The following is a 25,297-nucleotide window of genomic DNA, read 5'->3' on the forward strand; positions in this document are numbered from 1 at the left end:
TCGGGGGGGGGGGGAGAAGCCTAGAGTCCTATATTGTGCACCATCAATAAAGTCACCATATTCAGTTTTTAAAAAAAAAGGTAAAAAGGTAAAGTCTTCAAACTGAAAACCAGAGAATTACACTTTTAACTACCGGCAAAATTTTAGAATACACTAATAAAGGGGACAGTTTGTGAACACTTAGAGAAGCAGTAATGATTAAAAGCCAGCATAGATTCATCAAAATAAATCATATCAGACCAAGGTCATTTCAATTTTTTGACAGGCTAACTAAACTAGTAGATCAAGAGACAGAATAAAATAGACACACTTCACCTGGATTTCAGGAAAGCAACTTTCTCAAGCTATTCCTATGGACAAAAAGGAGTGATATGAGATAGCAAAATGTAGTGGATTCAGAACACAAATGGCGGAATGGCATGGGTAGGTAGGAACAAAGAATAGAAGACGCAGTGAAGCAGATTTAAACTCAATTTAAGGGAAAACTTTCTAATCTCTCATACACATATACCCTTACATACAATATATCTTTCTATTTTCATATTTCTTTTGTTCCAGTAATCCAATAAAATGAGAGGGGGAGAAAAGGAAAAACAAAGAAGCAACACAAGGAAAGAGATAAAAAGAATGCTAGAAAAATACACACAAAGCAATTCAGATTTTGAAGAGATAAGAAGAGGTTCCTCACTACACTGGAGCCATATTTTGTTATACCATATCATCTATTTCCTAGTGAAATGTTAATTAGCTGGTTTAATAACATTAAAGTGCTCTAATCCTTCAAATTTAGGGTTCTACTTTGAATGGGGATAGCCAAAGAAAACTGAAATATACTCTGGGCTACCAAAACAATCTCCCTGAAGGCCAAATGAGATCAATTTAAAAGCCAGAGCTGGCACCAAGTATAAAGGTTTCACCACTTTTGGTACAAGAGACAGAACTAGGCTAAATGCATAATGAATCCAGTATACACCTTGAAAGTTTCCCTTTAACGATTTTTAAAATTTTCAAATAACAAGTATTTTTATTAATCTGTTCCTCTTACTCCTCTTGGGTTCCAATCCAACTGAGCAAATTTAAAAAAACAAACATGAAAAACAAATCCTTCAGTAGTCAAGTCAACAAACATTCATTAAACATACCTACTATATACAAGGCACCAAATACACTCAAAGAAATATAAAGACAGTTCTGCTCTCAAGGAGCTCACAGGCTAACAGGGGACACAGCATGTAAATTTAAATAACTATGTACAAACAAGATATCTACACAGAATAAATGGGAAACAATCAGCAATGGGAAGGCAGTAGCATTAAGGCGAACTAGGAAAGGCTTCTTGCAGAGGGTGGGATTTTAAATGACGTGTGAAGGAAGCCTGGAAAATTAAGAGATGAAGATGAGGGAGAAAGGTCCAGGCACAGTAGACAGCCAGTGAAAATTTCCATTCAGTCAAGAGATGGGAGCGTCGAGCACATGGCACAGCCAAGAGGCCAATGTCAGTGGATCACAAAGTAGATGGAGAGGTCTAAGAGATAAGAAAAGTGGAAAAGTAGGAAGGGGTCAGGCTTTAAAAGCCAAGCTGAGGATTTTACATTTGGAAGTCGCTGCAGCTAATTAAATAGGGAGATGGATTTTGGAAATGTTCTGGGAGATTGTTTTGGTAGCCCAGAGAATATTTCAGTTTTCTTTGGCTATCCCATTCAAAGTAGAACCCTCAATTTGAAGGATTAGAGCACTTTAATGTTATTAAACCAGCTAATTAACATTTCACTAGGAAATAGATGATAACAGCAAAATCTATGGCTCCAGTGTAGTAAGGAACCTCTTCTTATCTCTTCAAAATCTGAATTGCTTTGTGTGTGGAACTTGGATTTTAGAAAGATCAATTTGACAGCTGAGTGGAAGATGGACTGTAGTAGGAAAGACTTAAGGCAAGGAGACCAACCAGTGAACTATTTCAATAGTTCAGGTACAAGGCAATAAAGGCCTACACCAGGGCAATGGCAGTATCAGATGAAAGAAGGGAATATATAGGAGAGAGATTTTGAAGGTAGAAATGACAGGACTTGAATAAAGAGGACAAAAGTGAGGAGTCAAGGGTAAAACCTGGATAACAAGTCAGCTCATTTTACAGATGAGGAAAATGAGGCAAACAGATTAAAGTGACATGCCCAGGGTCATACAGCTAATAAGTGTCTGAGGTTGAATTTAAACTCAGGTCTTCCTGACTCCAGGCCCAGCACTCTATGCACTGCACCAAGTAGCTGCCCTAGTGAGTCAATTAGGGAGGTACAAAAGGATTGCCTTCTTCAGTGAGGACCCAGTTGACATTATGTAACATAAATCTGTAATGAATCCAGTCAGTAGTTTTGTGCTTTCATTCAGTAGCTCACGTAAAGGAGAAAAGGCAATCAGAGTGACTAAGGGCACAAGCTTGGCAAGGCAGGATGGGTGATATAAAGGGGCAAAGAACTTGAGAGAAGACAGAGTAGAATTGAACTGGTTCACCAAAGGGTCAAGATGGGCATGGGAGAATGCAGCAAAGTGCAAGAAAGAAATGAAGGGTGGAGGGATTAGATGTCCATAGATATATGCTGAGGTACAACAAATTTTCACATTAGCTATGTCCAAAAATGTACATCTCATTTTACATTTTAGGTTTCTCACCCTTCTGCCAGGAGGAACATGCCACACAGTGCATACTTGTGTTTTATCTTCATTCTTTTGGATCAGCAATTTATTGTAGAGTTGATCAGAGTTTAAAGTCTTTTAAGACGTTTTCATACAAGCATATGAAAAATGCTCCCAATCACCAATGATTAGAGAAATACAAAGCAAAGCAACTCTGAGGTCAGACTGGCAAAGATGAAAAAAAGAAGAAAACAATTGCACTGTTGGTGAAGCTTGTGAACTGATCCAGCCATTCTGGAAAACAATCTGAAATCACACCCAGAGAGTTACCAAACTGTGTATATTCTCTGACCCACAACAACAAAAGGATATTAAAGGATAAAATGAAAAAGCACATTACTAAAACATAAATCAAGAAATATAATTGAATGAACTTCCAAGTAAAAACACAGACATGCAGAAGTAGCTTATACAACCAAGTTTTAACAAATGGAAATTAAAATTGCAAGAAAACACGCATAAATGAATGAAATGAGAAATTTTAAAAGGCAGAAAAATAATAAAAAGACATCAAAAACCTCTCTCAAAAACGGATTATAAATATAGAAATGTTAGTGAAAATACTTCTCCAAATCTTTTTAGTAACTTTTAAACAAATATTCTGGCACCTCATTATCCGTATGCACTCTAACCTTATTGTAAATTAGCAAGCAACCTCGCACTACAGAGACTTCCTCACCACCTATACTGGCAAATGTTGAATTCCTCACAGGTGGCTTGGACCTGCTGGTAGTGAATAGGGGCAAAACAATCCCTACCTCCTGGAAAAAACTGGAATAGGAGCTAAGGAAGTATAAAACCAAAGACTGGACAGGTCAGGAAATCAGGAACTTAGATTTCCCTATGGTGCCAAAATCCAAAAGAGCTTAATTAGAACCAGAGATCTATGTGCAGAAGCTGAGTTCACAACAGGAAGCAACCTTTTGAGGCTCTGAGTAAGCTGGTTATAACCTAGGTACCTAGATTAGTGAGTAAAGGATTTACATCTGTGTCATACCATTTCAAACCTCTACTCCTATTTTAACATGAAGGAAATATTTATCTACCCCATATCACCAACATGTTAATGGATTTGATGGGGAGTGGAGGGGGGGGAGGCACACATGGTGCACCTAAGGGTTAGTTCATAATAGATGCTTAATAAATTGTAAAGGGTGACTGAGGGAAGGAGCCACAACAGCATTGCTTGCTACTGTACCTAATCTCCCCCAAAGCTTTTTTTTGGGGGGGGGGGGGGTTGACAGCACTATGAATTCCTACCCTGTACAGACATTTCAGTGCAGTCATGAGCCCAATCCACCACACTACCCTTTTCCCTTATCAGCCACAGAGCTGGGGCTCTGAACGTAATCAGTATACTTGTGAGGCCATTGTTCTATTCTGGGGGAGGGGGGGTGTGGCATGGGATATGGAAAGCAGGTAGACTTTAATTAAGTGGCATTGATGGAGGTCACAGAGCCTGATAAATTACCATCTTGATTATCCAAATTATTCAAACTCCCATTCTATTCATTAAGAATATATTAAACAAAAATTATCAAAATTAAATAATGGGGGCAGAGTAGGATATTATGTTCCGTTTTATAACAGGAAGAAACAGTCACACTTTTTACAATGCTCTTCCTAAAATAAATCAGGAATAATTTAAGAAAAATATCCTTAAAGTTCTTGGGGTGGAAGAATGAAGGATATTTGGTTGTCCCAGGTGCATGAGAAGAGTGTACTATACAATGATTAAGAATGAGAAAGAACCATACAGCTTGACTAAAATAGAAGAATAAGAGATGAGACAGACTAAGAGAGGAAATCTATCACTGCTCTTTTAATATTTTCACCTCAAGAACAAAGCTAGGAAATTAAAATAGCAATAGTTCAATTTTTTAAACAACATAAATATACCAATATCACATCATAATAATAGTGGACTAAGATGTAGTTTATCCTTTTTTGTAATTTATCCTTTCTTTCCAAAAAAGGAATTAATCACCCATTAACTAGACATCAGATGATAACTGGGAAGCTTCCTTAAGTACCAGCAACTGGTCCAAAAGATGAAAACTCATAATTCATTTGTATGATGTCTTAAGTGATAAAAGTCTCTCGCCACTCTGTACTGGCTGCTCTGCCTGGTTTCAACTCCACCAAACAAGATGCTGCTGCTGCCCCCTCACCAGTTACCGCAGGCTCTCTCCCCCACGTCCTCCACTCTGCTTTCCTGCCTCATTTTGTGTGTTGTTTCTACCAGATTGTGAGTTCCTTGAGGGCAGGGACTGTCTTTCTTTTAATTATTGTATCCCTAGCACTTAGCGCAGTGCCAGGCCCTTAATAAATGTTTGTTGAATTGTACTGGATAGATTGGACAATGCATATCCCAAAACAACATTGTCTAGACATAAAGTTTAATGAAAATACAAAGTTATGGATAGAAATTGCTGCATAAGCAGGAAGAACTGAAGTTCAAAACTTCATGATCAATGAACTCTTTTCCTTTAAGTATTTCTAACATCAGTATGTTTTGTTTTGCTTAAATTATAAAGGGATCTCAACACTTGATGGAATAAGTGTAAGCTTATTCAAAGGCTTTTTTGAAAAAAATCTATTATACATATTATATATATATATATAATGTATATCAAAGACTTTGCTACAATTCAGTCATTTGAATAAGGTAAAACTGTAATCCTCTTCTGTAAACAATGAGGATTCCTACATTCTGACTCCACAGAAATATGAAGTCTAATTCATCACAAAACAATTCAAATGCCTTAAAAAGGAATCATTAGCACTAAAATACAACTTATATATTCCACTTAATTTATGTGATCATAAAAATCATTTAGTATTATATTGGTACTAGAAAAAATATAGTGTATTATATGCAAAAATTAAACAGAATATTTTGAAGAAATCTACTATACCTTATGTAACTCTATTTTTGCAACTAGACTTTACCTTTTCACTTTTTAAAGATCCTTAAAAAAAAAAAACCACCTGTAAATAGTTTTACTGTTTTTTTAACCTAGGTCAACAAAACTCCTACTGACCTACAATCAAAAAAAAATGTTATTAGGTGATGTGAAACATTTGGGATACAAAGATGAAAACAAAACAATCCCTGTCCTCACAGAGCTTAGATTCTATAAGGGGAAACAACACAAATATAAAATGAACAGAAAAGTCGTGCTTTCCTTTACAGGGAAGAAACTAGCAGCACAAGAAGGGGAGAAATCAGGCAAGGGCTCATGTAGAAGGTGACAACTGAATTGAGTTTGAAAGGATGAGCTAGGAGATTCTAAAAGATGGAGGTGAGGGGCTAAATTCAGGCACAGAGGATAGATGATTTGTACAAAGGCACAGACACTGGAGAGGGAACATTATCTATGAGAAAAATCAGTTAGGCCAGTTTTGTTGTTGTTCAATCGTTTCAGTCGTATCCACCTCTTCGTGGCCCCATTTGGGGTTTCCTTGGGAAATATACTGCAGTAGTTTGCCATTTCCTTCTCCAGCTCATTTTACAGATGAGGAAATAGAAGCAAACAAGGTGAAGTGACTTGCCCAGGATCACACAGCTAGGCCAGATCTGAACTCAGGGAAATGAGTTGGTTTGGCTGAACCATAAATAAATGAGAGTATTGTATAATCAGTCAGGTTGAAAAGGACTTTAAATGCCAGAGTAGTTTGTATATGATCTGAGAGGTAATAGAGAGTCACTAGAGTTCACTAAGAAGGGAATGACACAGTCACGATGTTGTTTAGTTGTGTCTGATTCTCAATGACATTTGGTGTTTTCTTAGCAAAGATACTGGAGTGGCTTGCCATTTCCTTTTCCAACTCATTTTACAAATGAGGAAACTAAGGCAAACAGGGTTAAGTGCCTTGCCCAGAGTCATACAGCTAATAGATGTCTGAGGCCACATTTGAATTCAGGAAGATGAGTCTTTCTGATGCCAGGCTCACTACCCTATCCACTGTGCCACATAGCTGCCCACTAGCCGTACCTATATTAAGAATATCATTTTGGCTCCCATGTGTTGAATGGATTTGAGGAGTGAGAGACTTGAGATCTGGAGACCAAGCAGGAAGGATATTGTCAAAGTCCAAGACAAAGGAAATAAGGGCCTGAACTAGGGTGTTCATGGTGTGAGTGGAAAGAAAGGAACAGATGGTAGAGATGATCAAACTTTGGCATTCTTAGAAATGTGGATGAATGAGGGTAAAGAGTCAAAGAGGCCTCCAAGGTTCTGAACCTGATTACTAAAAAGGTGATGGTACCCTCAACATAAATAAAGAAGTTTAGAAGAGAGAGGGATTTGAAGTATAACCATGAAATATGTTGGGAATAATGGGAGCTGTTGAGTTTTAGATGTCTACTGGACATCCAGTTAAAGCATTGCAGGACTAAAGCTCAGGAGAGAGACCAGGGCCAGATTGACAAATTTGGAAAAGATCTGCATAGAGATGACTATTGAACCAGCGAGTGTTGTTGATAAGATCACCGAGAGAGAGCCTAAAGAGAGAAAAGAAGACCCAAGACAAAGGTTGGGAGGATGTCCATTTTTACAGGGCAGGATATGTATAATGATCTAGCAAAGAAACTGAGGAGAGGTCATATAAGTAGAAGGAGAACCAAGACAGAATAGTGTCACAAAAATTGAGGGAGGAGATGGTATCCAAGAGGTGAGGGTGGCAAAGAATGTCAAATATTGCAAAGTTAAGAAAGATGCAGATTAAAAAAAAAAAGTCCTCAGATTTGGCAATTAAGAAATCAATGGTAATTTTTAAGATAGCAATTTCAGTTGAAAAATGAAGTCAGAAGCCAGACTGCAAAGAGCTAAGTGAAAAAGAGAAGAACTGAAAGGCAAAAAATACAGACAGCTTTCTCCAGGGATCCTGGCTGTGAAAGGAGAGACATTGGCTAGTGGCTTGAGGTAATAGCAGGAGGTCAAATGAAAGTGGATTTTTCACTTGCTTATTTAAGAGTAAGAAAACCTGTACAGTTTCCTGACTGCAACAAGAAATAAGTAGCAAGTAAGAAGAACTTAAAGATTAGGTGGAGGATATGATTTTGGAAGCAGTCTAGCAGAGGAAATAGAAGGGAATGGTTTAGAGGCACTAATAATGGAAAGAGAAGAGTAAACTCAGAGAATACAATAAAGGAGAAAACAGAGAACATAAAAGAGTTTTTAGATGAAAAGAAGGCTCAAAGCAAGTGGCTTCTGGTTTCACAGTATAGCATGAGGCTGGATCTTTTGCTAAGAGAATGGGAAGACAGTATTACAGAAGTCTGAGGAAGAAAAAGTTCCAGTGAGGAGTAGGAGAATCAATTATAAAGGACAAAGATATTGAAAATATTAGTCTTTCTCATATAAATAGGCTTCCAAGAAATGATATATCTGTTGTAAAAAAAAATAATAATAATAACCCATTAGGGAAAAGTATTTAAGCACAGAAGTTATACTTTCCATTTTAATCTCAATTTTACTTGGCCTTTTTTTTTTTCTTAAGGCCCAACTTTATTTTTAAGCTCCTAGGTCACTGTTAAATTTGCACCTAAATGTTAGTTTAGTTTTCTGAATGTTTAACTCCTTGAACTATTAAAAGACTTTCTTATGCATTTTGCTTACTGTGCTAAATTAGCCCTTTTTGTTCATGAAATCACACTAATTATTTTTTATTATATCCTTAACATAATTCTTTCAGGCTCTATTTTTCCCATTACATTGATAATGGGTGCATAAACAATTTCTTGATGTTGCTTTTATGAATGTTTCTCTTCCTGAAAATTTTGCTGTTTTAACATAGTCCAAGTATACCTAATTTTTATAGTTTTGATTGTTTAACTAAGTAGACTCTTTAGATTATTGAAACATGCAACAGCAAAAGCACTATGCTTTTCAATCATCCACAAAATGAGTTAGATAATTAAAATGAAAGCTCAATATACACACATTGTAAATATTAAACATCTAAAAATGGAAACAAACCAAAATGCAAACTTTTTTATCATTACCAAAGCATTCTCTTCCAAACAAGCACAAAACTGTCAGACTGTGCTTTGCCATACACAAACATCTGCCAAACTTAAATATTAAAAGTTTACTATACCAAAACTATTAGGGGATTCAGTTGATGTCGCTTGCTTCACTCGCTGCATAAGAGCAATCTCAGGTTTGGGATATCTGTATGCTAAAAATATTTTCAAAACAAATAGTTTTTATATGCCACATAATATTTGCCTTTACTCTGAATTACCATTACTTGTTAGCAGTAAAATAATAAATGTAATACACCAAATACACTCAGAAAAAGAAATACTATCTTTTTAAAAACATAGTATGCGTATTTTTGTCCACACATATTCATATTTGGGAAAAGGTAAAAAAGGAATGGACTTTCTCCCCCCTCAAAACAAAGATAGGTTTCATCTAAACAGCTCAGTAAACTAAAGTGTCTGACAAACAGTGGCTGTCAAAAAGGGACAATACCACTCACAAGGCTCAGGAACGGAATCCTGCTAAATTACTAAATTAGTACTGCTAAATTAGCTCATATACATCTTCAACCAATGATATGAGGATTCATCAGGGATACAACCCACTACTACACCATGCCCTTGGGTGATATCTAGACCTGGGGGTACATGTAAAGTTTAGATACAACAAAGCCTCTGTTCACATGGAGAGCAAAGTCTAAGAGGGCATAAGAAACTAAAAAATACAGCTATAATATGCAATATTATATGATAAATGCCCTAAGAGGTTAAAGGAAAAAAAATGTTAATGAAGTCTTATGAACTAATTCAATAAACTAGTCATCCAAGCGCACATCATAATCTAGACAGTAGAGATTTGTGATCCATTTGATTTTTGTTTTTTTTTCCTATATGGGTTGTTAGACTTATCTACTGAGGAGACCCAGTCTCACTAACAAAGCCCAATACTGTTCTGGGGCTTAATGCAATCAGGAAAATGTCATCTGCAAACAGAAATGTAACAGACTTCACCATTTTTGGGGCATATGACTTGCATTTGAATTCTGTGCAAAACATCCTCTACAAATGTGGTGATCACTTCTATATAATATGTTAATCAGGGATTCTTAACTTTTCTGTGTCATTGGACCCCTTTGGCAATCTGGTGAAGTCTATGCATCTCTTCTCAGAATAAATTTTTAAATGTATAAAATAAAATACATAGAACGACAAAGGAACCAAGTAGACTGAAACACAATTATCAAAATATTTCTTTAAATATGTTCACAGACCCCAGGCTAAGAACCCATGAAGTTGAACAGCTCTCTCTGGCAGCATTTATTAAGGAATCTTACATATGACCTTAACATATGCAGAAGACACTCCTTGCATTTGAGGAAGGCTTTAAGGCTACATACTTGTAATGAATTAAATTACACAAAAAATCAAAACACAACAAAGCAGAACTGTATATTCTCTACACCTTTCAGTTAGCCATGCAACTGAGACAGTGTAGGCTTCTGTTCTGTCATTTGTAAAAGCCTACCTCTTTCTTTTCTTATCATAATTTCACCGAGGTCAATTACCTTTGAAAGATTTCATAAGGCTGAGAAATTGGTGTGTATGACTTAGTAGTTATGTCCTTTACCACCTTTCCTAGATAATAATACCATTCATGATTTTTTTTTTCTGTTCCTTTACTCCATTAAAATAAATAAATAAGATATCAGCATTTCTATATGAGGGGCAGCTAGGTGGTGCAGTGGATAGAGCCCTGTAGGAATGAAGACCTGAGTTCAAATCCGATCTCAGACACCTACTAGTTGTGAGACCCTGGGCAAGCCACTCAAACCTGTCTCAGTTTCCTCATCTGTAAAATGAGCTGGAGAAGGAAATGACAAACCACTCCACTATCTTTGCCAAGAAAATCCCAAAGGGAGTCACCAAGAGTTGAACATGACTGAACAACAGCTCTATTATGAGGGAAACTTACATCAATGAGATCAGATATGCCCTCAATTATGCAGAGTCTGAAGAACATCTTTAACAACCATTCCATCTCCCCTCTCCGTGTGCATTCCTGGAACATGCTCTTTCCTTATTCCCACCTTTCAGAATCCTTATCTTCTTTCATGTTCCATCTTAGGTTCCAGTTCTCCCATGAAAACATACCTACTTCCTACAGCTATTAGTCTCTGCCCCCTCAAATTATCTCATATTTATTTTTTTGGTCTATATGTTGTATTTTCTCAGTTGAGAACTAAGACTGTTTCACTTTTATTTATATTTTTGTCCGTAATGCACACAAATGCCTTCCATATAGCAGAAACATAATAAAGGTTTTTGAACTGAAGAGAATGAGGGAGAGAGGCAGACAGAGAAGAGATGAGAAGATATCAAAGAAGTAGCATTTTTTTTGCCCTGGAATTCAACAAGTGAAAATAGGGGAGTGAGGGCAATCCAGGTATAGGTAACAGAGTATGCAAAGGTATGGAGACACAAATAAGTGCATTTATGTGTGTTCAAGGGGTAAAGAATAGTCCAGTTGGGCTGGAATTAAAGGGCATCCAGAGGATAATATGAAAAAAAAGCTGGAAAAGTGGGTTGGTGCTATCCACATCCAGAGAAAAAACTATGGAGTCCGAATGCAGATCAAAGAATACTATTTTCAGGGATTTTTTTCTTTCTAGTGGTTTCTCCCTTTGTTCTGATTATTCTTTCACAACATGAGTAATGTGGAAATATGATTAATATGATTGTACATATATAACCTATATCAGATTGCTTGCTTTCTTGGGGAGGGGGGTGGGGGAGGGAGGGAGGCAGAAAAATTTGGAACTCAAAATCTTATAAAAATGAATGCTGAAAACTATTTTTACATGTAATTGGGAAAAAATAAAATACTATTAAGTAGAAAAGTTAAAAAAAAAAAAAAAGTGGGTTGGCACCAGATTCTACAGGGTCTTGAATTTGAGGCTTTCCGAAAGTCTAAACTTTTCTTTGTGGCAATATGGCATCGCTAAAGATGTATGAGCAGAGAAAAGACATGACCAGATAGATCTACAAATCTATGAATAAGAAAAATTACTCTGACAGTGGTAGAAAAATGGACCATAAATGGGGAGAAGGAGGTAAAGGAGTTGAGAGCTGGGAGAACCTGTAAGGACTATTACAACAGTCAAAGGAAGTACCAATGAGAGCCTCTACCACAGTACTAGCAGTGGGTACAGATAGGAGGGAAATAGATGCAATAGATGTTATGGAGGTAGAATCAACAAGACTTGCTAACTGATTTGGAAATGATCAATGAGAGGAAATGAAAGAGACAAAAATAACCAAAGGATATTGAGAACCACATCAGAGTTCTAAAAATACAATATATAACAAAGGGTACCTGCCTTTAATAAGTTTACTGTCTAGTTAAACAACACTAAAATATATGAACCAAAGGGTTAAATTATTTATTTAAAAAAAATACCCCCGTTTCCCCAGAAATAATTCCTTTAATAATATATTCTGCTTCCAGGAATCCAAGCAAGATAAGCTCACCAATCCACAGCATGAAAGTCTCAACCTTTTCCCTCAAACTGGAGTATTTATCCATGTCTAATCATTTTTTAAAAACATATATTAAGCACCTGCTAGGTGTAAAGCACTATCCTGAAGAACATTTGCCATTATCCATGAGTTTTCATAAATCACTAATAGCAGCTCACCAATCACAGGTACCAATTCTTTCAATACTGAGATCTGGGATCTTTAATTAACAGCACTAAGCACTCTCTTACCATCTCCACATTTATCTTTGGTTTCAGCTCCCCAATTACCATTCACTCTTTCCCAATCCAAAGACTGTTTTCCTTGGGCAAGAAAACTGAACCATATTATAAGTACTTATTCTTTCTTTTTGTCATCTATTATTATCATTCCTACTCTCCTAAATAATGGTTTTATCTCTTTTTTGACTTTCCTGCCTCCAATGGAGTCCAGGCAAAAGCTAAGGCTGAGGTGCTGACTGGAAATGCAGGTGAACATGTCTAGCAGCACTGGAACTTAGGTGATGAAATGGGGTTTGATATATGTATATGAGGAGAATGTAAACATTCTACACAAAGAAGTGATAACTAAAGCCATAAGACTGCCAAGGAAAAAGAATTGAGAAAGAAATGAGAGCTAAAGACAGTTTAAGGAACATCCACTTCCAGCAGTGAAAAGAGGAAGACAAACCAGTAAAGAAGACCTCAAATAATGCTTGTTAACTAACAAACAGTATGGCTGGCTCTAAAACCATACTTCCTTATTTTTCCTTCTCAGGCTCCTTTCCTGGATCGTCATCTAGGTCACATCCTCTAACGATGGGTATCTCCTAAAGTTCTGTTCTGGGCCCTCTTCTCTTCTCCCTCTACACTGTCTGGTTTGGAGATCTCATCAGTTCCCATGGATTCTCAACTCCCATGGAATTATCAATTCTATACAGATGCTTCTCAGATCTATTTGTCTAGCCCAGCTGTGGAGAACTCGTGGCCTTCTAAATCCTCAAGTGTGGTCTTTTGACTGAATCCAAATTTTACCCATCTTGCACTAAAATGACATAGTGGATATCCCAAATTGGATGACCCATAAACATCTTAAACTTATAAACGCAAAACTTATTATTTACCCAAAAAACTCATTACTCCCTCCCAAAAAAACCTTTCCCTTCTTCCTAACTTCCACATTGCTGTCGACAACACCATTCTCCAGGCACCCAGGCTCAACTTTCATTCAACCTACATATTCAATCTATTGCTGAATCCTGTCATTTCTGCCTTTGCAATATCTCTCATATACACCCCCTTCTCTCCTCTGACACAGCACTGACCACACTGGTCTAAGTCCTCTTCAGCTCATGCCTACACTATTCCAATGGCCTTCCAATTGGTCCTCCAACCTCAAGACTCTTTCCACTTCAGTCCATCCACCACTCAGCTCTCAAGATGATCTTTCCCAGGTCTGACTATGCCATTTCCCTATTCAATAAACTTTAATTGCTCTCAATTACCTCCAGCATCAAATATAAAATCTTCTGGGGCAGCGAGGTGGCACAGTGGTTAGAGCACCGAAGTCAGGAGGACCGAGTTCAAATCTGGCCTCAGACCAAACACTTGACATTTACTAGCTGTGTGACCCTGGGCAAGTCACTTAACCCCAACTGCCTAAAAAAAAAAAAAAAAAAAGAGAGAGAAGAATCATAGAAAGGACAGGGCCACTGTTTGGGATAAATGGAATAAGATAATAAGGCCCCATCATCCTTGCAGTGACCCAAATTCAACACTGGCCTGAGGAAAAAAACTGCCAGAAGAGGCACCCTTCCCCCCTGCCTTCCTTTTACTACTCCTCCCAAAGGGTGAATTAACCCTTTCTGCAGAAGAGTTACTTTTTATGAAAGATGAAATAAGATCAAGCACTTTATGGTTTATTTGGTCAGCTATTTTTATACGTAGTAAATAGTATCCAAAGAGCCCATATAGATAGGAGAATAGAAAGGACAAATTAAGACTACAGCTGAGTCAGCAAACAGTGTGTCTTACTCTAGGACCCTTCCCCTTCAGTGGAAACAATGGCTGAAAAAGCCACTGTGACACCTAAACCCTCACCTCCACTCTTCCCCCCCCCCCCAAAAAAGCACCACTTGGTCTTCTCACAGGTTTGGAATGCATGGGTTCCTAACCTCCACCACCTCCTTTAAGAAGCAGCTTAAGCACCATCTTAAGCATGAAGCGAAAACTTTTCCATAACCTCTCCCACCTCCAAAAGCTAGTGCCCTGCCTTCCATACTACCTTGTATTCAGCTACCTGTATTAACTTTATATTTGTACTGTATATGTTTATATATGTACCTATCTCTCTCCGTTAGAATGTAAGTTTCTTGCAAGTGGAGACTGTTTCATTCTTTGTACTTTTGTCCCCAACACCTAGTATAGTGCCTGAACCATAGGTAGTAATCAATAAGCCGTTGTTGATTAACTGAAAGTATATCTAGTATATAAGGTTTGGTTTAACCTCTGTCTCCTAGTTCCAGACACAGTATAAGTCACGTGAAAGGAAGGACTGTCTCATATTTTTTTCCCCACTAACACATTCAGCCTTTAGCTGGGTACCTATATGACCAGTATCAAGGAAAAGTGACTGATGTTGGTAGTGGTAGGAGACTATAGAAGTTGACTTTAGAGACCCAAAGAGACCTTCCTATTACCTGGTCACTTGGGATCTGGGAAGGCCATAAAAACGGAACAAATCATAGATTTAGAGCTGGAAAAGGATCCTAGGTGATAGACATACAGGGAGTCAGTGGCAGTTTCCAAGGAAGCAGGCACCTTATTTGGTAGAACCATACTTTCCTATACTTCTATATAAAATAGCAGAAAGTAAAAGGCCTTGTGGTATAATATAAAAATAGCACATGGACCGGAGACAAAGTTGATTTAGATTCTAGTCCTAGCCTGTCACTTGCTTGCAAGGGACTAGACATAATTTGGGCAAGCCATTTAACTTTTGGGTCTCAGGGACCTATCTCATAAGAGTTTTGTGAGGATAAAAGATCATAATGAATGGGAAAGCACTTGAAAAAATGCCCAATGGAAATAAGTTTTAATAATGCTTTTACACCTAGATCTCTCCCTAATACCTGTACCCTTATCAACCAAGAAACCATCATAACCCAATCACAGTACCCTTACTGTGTGTAACCTCTTCATAAGTTATCAGTTGTCTAAACCTCTATTTAAGTAATAAAATATTTAAGTATGAGTTAAAAGGGAAAATTAGAAAACCAATGCCAAACATACCCCTTTCACCTATACAGAAGCCTTTTATAGAAAAAAAACTATAAAGATATTCTTACTGGATTGACAAACTCATAAATAAAATCCTTTATGAATGATAACATTTTACAATTTTTTCAGCTATTTACAATTTTAAAAATTGTAAATGAACAGTCAATCAATAAATATTTATAAGCATCTACTATGTGCCAGGAACTGTGCTAAACAGCAGGGATACAAAAAAAGGTAAAAGAGAGGCCCTGCTCTCAAAGAGCTCACAGGCTCACAGGGAGACAACATACAAACTATGTACAAACAAGCTATACACAGGATAAATTGGAAAACTGAATTGCCATACTATGAAAGCTGAATCTTGACAAAATTTACAGAAGCATCTGAAGAAACAATTCTAATTAGCAGTATGAATGTATTCAGCAGTTTTAATACTACAAGATAAATATCTAAAAGCTATTTCAATAATGTCAGCTGTGCAATCAAAACATCAAACTGCCAAAAACAGAGCCAGCAGAGTATCTCAGAAAAGAAATAGATTATCTCTGGCAAAATGCGTCAACTTAGTAACTAAACTCATACGGCTCAGATTAGGAAAATGTCAGGGTGATCGAGGAAGCAATGAAAAGATCACCTTGTAACAACTCCATTTAAATTTGTAACTTATCAACTAGCACTAGAGATCTTCAAGAAAAAGGCTGGATGACTAGCATCAGGGATGCTGTAGAGAAGGCTTATATTCAGGCAAATATTGAACTAGATGTCTCGTGAGGCTTTTATGGTATAATACTCTTCTCAAACTATATTGTTGCCTGGAAGACTAATCAAGAAAAGGTCAAGCCAAAACTGGCTTTTGGAAAAACACTACCTCCTTGATCTACCTCAAGACAACAGGGAGTAGTAACAACAGGAAAGATGAAAATCATTTTCAAATCATCCTGATGTCTTCCTGGCCACCCTCTATTCCTCCTAGGGTCCAAAAGTCTGGTGTTCTTGTACCTCAGTATTTCACCCACACTGATTCTAGAGCACTGATCCCAATTTAGCACCTACCCAAAAGTCAATAATTCAGTGTCACATATGATCACAAAGCATGTGTTTGTGCAATAGCCATTACTGCCCAATATCTTCACCTCATTAAAGAATTCTAGTTTTTTACATTTTCTGCCTTTGATTTTCAACTATTAAGCTAAATTAAATGAAAGTTTTTGGAGAAATGTTTACTCTCAGAGATTTTTTTTTTACCACAAATTATCATTTAGATAGAATTCCTTGCTTTTCTACTAAAAGCAAAATCTATTTACAAAATTATGCACTAAAATCAAACAGGTATATATCCGAATTATATTAAGTAATCTGCCTGAACATATCACAACATTCAAGAGATTTAAGAAAATGGGAAAATCTCCTAGAATAGAAAATATATATTAAATAGTATTGTATAAATTTTGAGTAACTAAATTACATTCCCAAATTTTCAAACTATTTACTATTTAAGGCACAATGTGTAAACAAATTTGAACTACATAAAGAAATACAAAAGACAAAAAAAATTTTTTTTTTGCTTTACTCACAAGAAAATTGATTCTTAAGCTTTATCTCAATAGGATGGCTGATATACAGATGAAATGACTAAGTAGAAACACTCAAATTTCTCCAGAAGACCATATAGCGAAGCTTGACCAGTGATGATTTCTACTTTCTGTAATGCTTCCTCATCACTTCTACTGTACATCATTTAGCTATGTAAGTCTCCTTTTCAAGGACACGGAGGATTTCTAAACTCATGAAGGGCCCATCCTAAACATGAACCTATTTTATTAGCAGTCAAGCTTACAATACTTAAAATATTTAAGAGAGGATTTATACAGCTAGAACTAGGATCAGCATTTCAGTGTTCTGATTGCTAAGTCAAAAATAAAAGAAAAACAGAACATTTTTCAGTGTGAATTAGGTAATTCAGGATGAGCTATACATATTTTAGATATAAACTCTCCTGCAGCAATAAGAGTTAGTGAATATGATAAATTGAATATCCTATTTAAATAGGCTATACCAAATTGTCAATTTGGATTAGAATGCAACAAAATATGGAACACAAACTACACTGAACATAATTGAATCCTCGGTGATTATTATAAACATCTGCAAAGTTTCTTGATTAAACAGCACTATTTAGCTTCTGAGGTTCTTCACAAGAGTTTACTGTACTTCATTGCCTACCACACTGCATTTCCTATATTCTTACCAATATTTCTCTGTAAGTCCAATGTTGATTACTAATTTTAGTAAAAATCCACAGAATTGGCCATACAAAATAGGTGTTAACTCAACAACTCACTCTCTGCAAGTTTTAGGCCCTTTATGCAAAAGAACTACATTTATTATTAACATTGTGTATATTGTTCAGTCCTATTCGAACAAATATTTATTGAGCATCACTACCAGCAAGGCACCATGGGGGATGAATATAAGAGTTTCTGTCCTCACATTCAAATGTGAGTCTCCCTATAAACTCTTAATACAGAAATAAACTTTTCAGTTGTGCAAAAAGTGTTTTTCAAGAGTTGCCATACAATTATATCCAAAGACCCTTACATCAATCTCAAAACAGACTTAATTTCCAAAGCAAATACACAGAATAAATGTTTTAGAGTGGTTGCTTAGAAGTCAGGAAAGAACCACGGCCTCATGTGAGTTTATGGAGGAAATTTAGAAAAATAGCATTCCACAATATGGCCATAACTATTAGGATTTATAGCAAACATCTGATGTGCTGATGACTGAAAATGCTCAGTCTGTGTGTCTCTATATAGTAACACAAATTCCAGATACACACATGCACACAATTAAATGGTCTCACACAGCATTACGTTGCTCTAAATGTTTAATAATTTAAGTTTAGGGTGTTACCCATAGTACAATGCAGGTGAATGTAAACAGCATCTGGGATCCCAAGCTACTATAAATTCCTGCACTAAAAAAGCAGGTAAAAAGCACAACTGTGAAATTCCAGGAGCAGTAGCACAGGTAAACCATGTAAAAACAATTTAGTATCACCTGGTTAAGGTAGACAACATTCTGCAAATGAGCCAGGGTCATACTTTTGTAATGGTTTCAGCAAAGAGTCCCTATCCCAAATCAATGTGTCCTAAAGTGTGAACTGCTCAAATAAAAACGTGCTATTTTTACTGGGGAAAAGATACACATTTTAGTTAATATCTATTTAATATTCTTGGATTAACACTTCCTTCTCTCCTGTTTAAGTAACATTTTGAAAAACTGATTCATCTCAGCCTCTGCTGCCCATCACTGTCATCATTTCAGTTTCCTGGATTTTTTTTTCCTAAGCTCAAACTATGAAATAAACGCTGCATATGCCACCATTTTAGAGAAAATCTTAACTTGAGTTTGGGGTCATTTATTTCAACTTACTTATTTGGGCTGCTATGGTTTTCCTGAGCACTAGTACTAACACTAATCCATACAAAGAAACTTCTGATTTATTGACTTTTTCTTCCCCCTTCCGGAAAATTGTTGCTTACATAGGTGCTTAATTTGTGCATAACCAAATCCATACGAGCTGCCTTCTATCCATTCAAAGCAAACATTTCATTGAGCCGCTTAAACTGACATATGTTGCACTGTAAAAAAACAAGCGGCTGAGAATATCTTTAAACGCTAGGTCAATGCCCCACTTCTTGAAAAGGGCTAAGTGTCTACAAGAATGTACATGCACTTGGTAGCACTAACTGGAAAAGACTGACTTGCCACACACCCTACCCTAATAAGAGGAAGGGCTGAAGTTCAGAGTTTGGAGAGGTGAGAGGGAAAAGCAGCCCCCCTCCCCCCAAAAAGAAACTCCCAAGCCGGGCCGAGTTCCAGGGCCCGGGAAGGCAGAGGCTCCCAGGCTGGAGCTGGGAGCATCCCGGCGGTCACGCCCCTCGCAGCCTGGCAGGTTTCACACTTATCTCACTGGCCCGGGAGGGGCAGGGGGCACCGACCGCGACGCGCCCGCCGCCCCGGGAGCTGCGAGAAGCGGGCGCACGGGCGGCACACAAGCGGCTGGCCAAGGCGGGGCCCGAGAGGCGGGGGGCGCGCCGCCCCGACCCTCGGCTCCAGCCCCTTACCTTGGGCTATGGCTATGGACTCGAAGCGGTGCAGTTCCTTTAGCAGGCAGCTCCTCTCGGTGGAGTGCAGGCTGTAGATGAAGTCGCGGGCGCCCTGCGCCGTGTTCAGCGCCTCCATGGGCTCGCGCTTGGGGTGGGTGCCCAGCCCCCGGGAGGGGCGCGGCGCGGCGGCCCAGGCGGGGGCCGCGGCGGCCAAGGCGGGAGGCGGCCGGAGGAGCGGCGCCGGGGCCCCCGCCGAGCCGCGCGGGCGACAGTCCGGCAGGGGCCGCAGGCTGTGCGCAGTCCGGCTCCTCAGCAGGGGCAGCAACAGCCGGGACATGCTGGGGGATAGGAGGGGGGTCAGGAGCGAGGCCGAGGGAGAGAGCCGCGGGGGAGGAACTCCAACCCGGGCTCAGCCCGACCCCGCCCCGATGCCCTCCTGACGGGCGGCCGGAGCGCCGGGCACCATCCACTCCCGGGACCGGCGGGCGGCGGCTCCTCCTCCGGGCACAACTTTTGTCTGCGGGCGGGCGCGGCGGCGAGCAGACCCTACCGGAGCCGGGGCGCGCGGGCTAAGCGGAGCCGGGAGGGCGGTTCGGTGTGTATATTTGTGCGTGTGTGTCCGTCTGTCTGTCTCCTCTGCCGCGGGGAGGGATGAGTCAGCCGCACACCGCCCTCCCGCCGCCGCGGCTCCTCCTCCTCGTCCTCCCAGATTTCAGCGTTCAGTCAACGCGGCTCCACGTCTTCAAGGGACCCGCGCCGACTCCACCGGGCCGCCGCAGCCGCCGCCCTCCGAGGCTGCTTTGGGACAGTGGAGTAGAGGGGCGGGCAGCGGAGGAGGGCGTTACCGCGCAGGCGCCCTGCCGCCGCTCAGGTCCGGTCCCGTCCGGGCCTCGCTCGCCCCCTTCTGCCGTCGCGCACGCTCTTTGCCTCTCTCCCTCCTCCTACCCCCCCCAGGGGCGCGCGCGCAGCCCCGGCAGAGGGGCGCGAGGCGCCTCTAGGGCCCACGGGAGCTCAAGGAGACTGGGCTGCGGAAGGACGCCCTCCCCCGCCCGAAGCGGCTGGAATGGGGAGAAAGGGCTTCGGGCCTTTTGCCCGGCCCGGCCGGAGCAGCTGCCCTAGGTGCGCGGCGGGGGGGAGGATACCTAAAAATGGGGATCGTCCTGAAATGCCCCGGCCCGCGTGCGGCCTTGTCACCACCTCCGGCCAGAGTGCGGGGTCGGGCGGTACAAGTGCTGTCCCAGGTGACCGTGGCTTTGCACCGCGGCTGTAGAGCCCCGGCCAGGCCTCTGGTGCAACCCCATCCTGGACACCCACCCCTGCTTGGCAGCCCGGTCCATTGCAAAGTCAGCAGGGCGAGGCTGGGCAGGTCTAACCACTCCCTGGCACCCGGGATGCTTCCAAAGAGGGCGAGGCTCAGCCCACACCATATTCTCCCCCCACCCTTCCTGGAGGAATGTTTGGGAGCAGGAATCCTCAGTCAGTTCCCCAAAGTCTACAGACAGCTGCAGGACACACGATGGGCCCACAAACGAGCAAATTCTTACAAGCAGGCTTTTTTCTTTCTATAGCTGTCTGCTTTATGACCCTAACTTTTCAAAGCTAAGGAAACAGAGAAATACATATTTCTAATACTTCTCTGAAGGTTGTGCATAAGTCGGAGGACAGGACAAGCTTCTGTCCAAAAATATCCCCTCTGAAATTGCACTGTTGAAGATAGATTGCTTTGCCTTAACAAGCTGGGTATAAAATTTCATATACCCCTGAGAGGATTAAGACATTTGAACTTTAATGTGACTTAGTTTCTTCAGGAGATGTACAGTGGGAATGGCAGTGTTGGGGAGGGGTTAGAGACAGTTGGAGAGGATAATTTGGAAGAAGGAAATAGGCTTAAGGGGGAACTGTGAGAGCTCTGGGCAAAGATCTTGGACAGGTCACTTAACTTCCCCTGGAATTCAGTTTCTTCATTTATGAAAGGAGAGGATTGAACAAGATGGTGTCTAAGGACCTCTCTAGCTCCACATTTATAATCCAAGTGAGCAGCCTGGAGGTCCTGGGATTGAAGGGGAAAGTCAGCACCAGGAGAAGGGTACCAGCATACAGAAAGAGAGTTGTGAATGGGCTCTAAACAAAAACGCCTACCCTACAGTTTTGCCTAGGTTGGACCCTCACTGCCATATGTGTTTAAAGTCATGCCTCTGATAATGATCATCCTTATCCTGGATATGAGTGAAAAGCCTAGAACTCAACTGTCATTCCTTTTTAAGCTGCTTGTCAGTTCTGGCCAAAATGCAGGGCTATTGAGATTTGTTGCAATCTCATTCTTGATAACTCTGTACCAACTTAACTGTTTTCCATTTAAGCTTTTACAATTTTGCTTCCCAGAATTCTTATGTTTGCTGTTGTGTCATTGAATCTTTTATATGCTAGCCATTTTAATATTTTCCCTTACTTATGCTTAGGGTCAACATAGCAAAATGGATACAATCCATGCTAGACTTGGATTCCAATCTGTCGTCTCTGGCACAACTAATTGTGTGACCTTGTGCTAGTCTAGTAGGGAGGTTAAGTAAACCTCTTTGAGCTCCAGTTTCCTCACCTCTGTTGGGGTGGAGGGAGTGGCAGTTACAATGCCGGTAGTACTTATCCAGTTTTTGTAAGACTGAACTGAGATACTTCCCAAACTTTAAGATACTCCAGAAATATCCATCTTAGTATGCTAGGGCTCAAGTCTCTCAGCCAGGGTCTAGGGCAAACAGCTTACCCCATGGGAAATGCCCCCTTCCTACAAAGGCCATAATGCCTTTGAATCTCATTCTCTTAATTTAGGGCTGAAGAAGGGAATTCATCAGATGGTTCAGAGTTCCCTTGATCAACCCCCATTACAAAAACAAAACAAAACACCCTGACAATTCTATAGCACTTTAAGGTTTGCAAAGCACTTTCTTACCTCATTTGATTTTCACAACAACCCCATGAGATAGGTACTAGAGGTATTATTAGCATTCCTGTTTTACAGCTGAGGAAACAGGCTCAAAGAGGTTAGGTGAAAAAAAAAAAAACTGAATGGGGGCAGCTAGGTGGCACAATGGATAGAGCTCTGGCCTTGGAGTCAAGAGGACCTGAGTTCAAATGTGGCCTCAGACACACAACACTCACTAGCTGTGAGTAATGTAAATAACTCACAGTTCAGGCCTTTTTTAATAAGGAGACAGGAACAAACATTTATTAAATACTGTGTACCAAATTATCTCATTTTATCTTCACAACAGCTCTGAGAAGTAGATGCAATTATTATCCCCATTTTATAGTTGAAGAAAGTGAGGCGGACAGGTTAAGTGACTTACCCGGCTTTAAGTAATTTACAGCTGGCCAAATCTGAATTCAGGTCTTTTCTCCTGATTCCATACCCAGCACTCTATCTACTATACCACCTAGATGCTGGATTTTTTGTGGTGATAAATAAGGACAAATGTAAATAACTCTCATTCCTATAGTTCTTTACGGTTTGCAATGCACTTTAATCACAAGAATTCAATTCAGGCATAATTTTAAGCACCTACTATGTGCCAGTCCCTATACTAGGTACTGGAGAGCCAAACTGAAGATTGAAACAGTACTTGCCCTCAGAGAATTGCATTCTAATACAGGAGGGGAGCACTTTAATCAGGAAAGGCATGTTTAGTAGATAGTCCAAGGATTAAACATTCAAATGGACCTATGATCTCATTGGTTTGGAGCGTGACTCCTCCATATGCATCAGTCTACCAGAGAATGTCCATCTAACATTCTGGAGGCCTTCCTCACTTTTCCTTACATTGTAAGGATTCCAGTGGAGCCCTTTCTCTGTCTATCTATCATCCCTTATCTTCTTCCATGAGACCAGCTTAGCTATCTTCTCTTCTGATCATAGTTTCCTTTCTTTTTCAATATATTTTATTTCATTAAGTATTTCCCAATTACATACATATAAAAAATTTTTAACATTGATCTTTAAAAATTTTGAATTCCAAATTCTCTCCCTCCTTTCATCCCACCCCTCCCTGTTCTGTGAGAAAGCAAGCAACTAGATAGTGATTATATATGTGAAGTCACAAAAAACATATTTCCATATTAGCCAGATCATATAGTTATTTCCTCTACCAGGGCTTCATCTCTACCAGAGCTTATCTTATGAGAGTTAGTCAGTGCCTGTAACTGGTGCTGTTGAGAAAGATAGCCCCTTCTAAACAATGATTTCTCCCCCTTAATGATGACTCCAGGAGCTGGGCTAAAATCAGGTCTAGTGGTTTAGGGTATACTGCTGTGCCCAAACCTCTTGGGTTCAGGGTCTTAAGTTGTCTAAATCAAGGTCCAAATTGAAATGGTGGTCAAGGTGATGGTAGTGGTTTGGCTTGACTGGCACATGCTGCCTTATGTCACTCCCTCAGGGTGCCCCACTATGTCAGCTAGGCCAGCTTGCTCTATAGGAAAGGGTAGTATATTCTGGGAAAGACGTTCTTTGTCCACTTTTTTTCTTGTGTGGATGGTCAAACCAAATTCTATTGAGTGATTACATATCTATTCCAGAAGCCTCTGAAGTGTTCCTGAGATTGATGCAGTCAGCACACTGTCACCTATAAATAAAAGCATGTGTAGGGCTTCATCATTGATCTTTTGGAGAGCATCCATTTCCTTGTTTGATGCATCACCTGATATTTCTGATCAGAGATTTGTCAAACAAGGTTATTTCTGTTGTTATATCTTTCGAGAAATCTTGAATGATTTTCTTAGATGGGTAAGAGGTGATTTCTTAAAACAAAGGGTGGGGGAGGGACAACTAGGTGGTGCAGTGGATAGAGCACTCCACTTCCTGAAGTCAGGAAGACCTGAGTTCAAATCTGGCCTTAGACACTTGACAATTCCTAGCTGTGTTGACACTGGGCAAGTCACTTAACCCTAACTACCTCACCCAAAAAAAAAGAAAAAGCCTAAAAAGTGATGTTTCACTTTTCTGGACTGAACCATTGCATCCCTTTGCATGGATTAGGGTTGCCACATTTGAGGCTTAGGATGATACTGCCAAAGCACCAGAGGCCTATCCAGGCCACTCTGTATCTAAATGTGCAGCAGATGTATTTGTCTTCCAATTTTTCATTATCAACAAACAATAAACACAGTGGGACAGTGCATCCTCTATGTCTTCCAGCCAATTATGAAATGATAAAGATGTGGCCTATTTGTTGAATATCGCTTGTAAAAGACTGTTTATTCCTTAATAAATACCTAAATACCCTCCTCAAGGATGCCTTCAATTGATATATAGATATTTCTCATAAATATTTTACACAGATGGGACAGCAGGTCAATGGTGTTCTCTTAGTCATGTTTTTGGTACTAATTAGGTCCAATATTGTTTGATTTGGATCCCTTCAGATACTTTGCTTTTTGGTCCCTCATAATGCCCCCAAATTTATCTTTCATCTAACACATATCTCCTCTTCATTGTCCTCTTTATATTTTTGTCCTTAAATGCCCTTGGGATGGTTTTGATTAAACTACTGTCTTGCCAAGTTTTATTTAAACTGGTTTTAGCCTCTACTGCCTTCTTCTCTGCTTTATGAGATAGTATTGCTCATAATCATCCATCAACCTTCTTTGTAAGATTCTACATACAAGTTTATTTTCTAACTTGGTGTTGCCTTTGGCAACCATCTCTCTCCATTTGGTAA

The 25,297-nt window shown here is 39.7% G+C and overlaps 1 protein-coding gene across 3 annotated transcripts in view; it reads right to left on the bottom strand.

Annotated features, from left to right (window-relative positions):
* Positions 1–20,040, bottom strand: part of LOC114030625 (transmembrane protein 65-like) — a 49,094-nt gene extending 29,054 nt beyond the window's left edge. The window contains exon 1 of one of the 3 annotated variants that reach the window (XM_027845478.1): positions 19,608–20,040. In XM_027845478.1, the coding sequence (XP_027701279.1) occupies positions 19,608–19,926 (319 nt within the window). In that variant the 5' untranslated portion in view covers positions 19,927–20,040. The remainder of the gene's footprint in view (positions 1–19,607) is intronic. The other 2 variants (XM_027845480.1, XM_027845479.1) reach the window with 2 other exon arrangements.
* Between the last annotated feature and the right edge of the window lie 5,257 nt (positions 20,041–25,297).

This window comes from Vombatus ursinus, unplaced genomic scaffold (genome assembly GCF_900497805.2).
Source record: "Vombatus ursinus unplaced genomic scaffold, bare-nosed wombat genome assembly UNPS02014973.1, whole genome shotgun sequence".
Lineage (NCBI taxonomy): Eukaryota > Metazoa > Chordata > Mammalia > Diprotodontia > Vombatidae > Vombatus > Vombatus ursinus.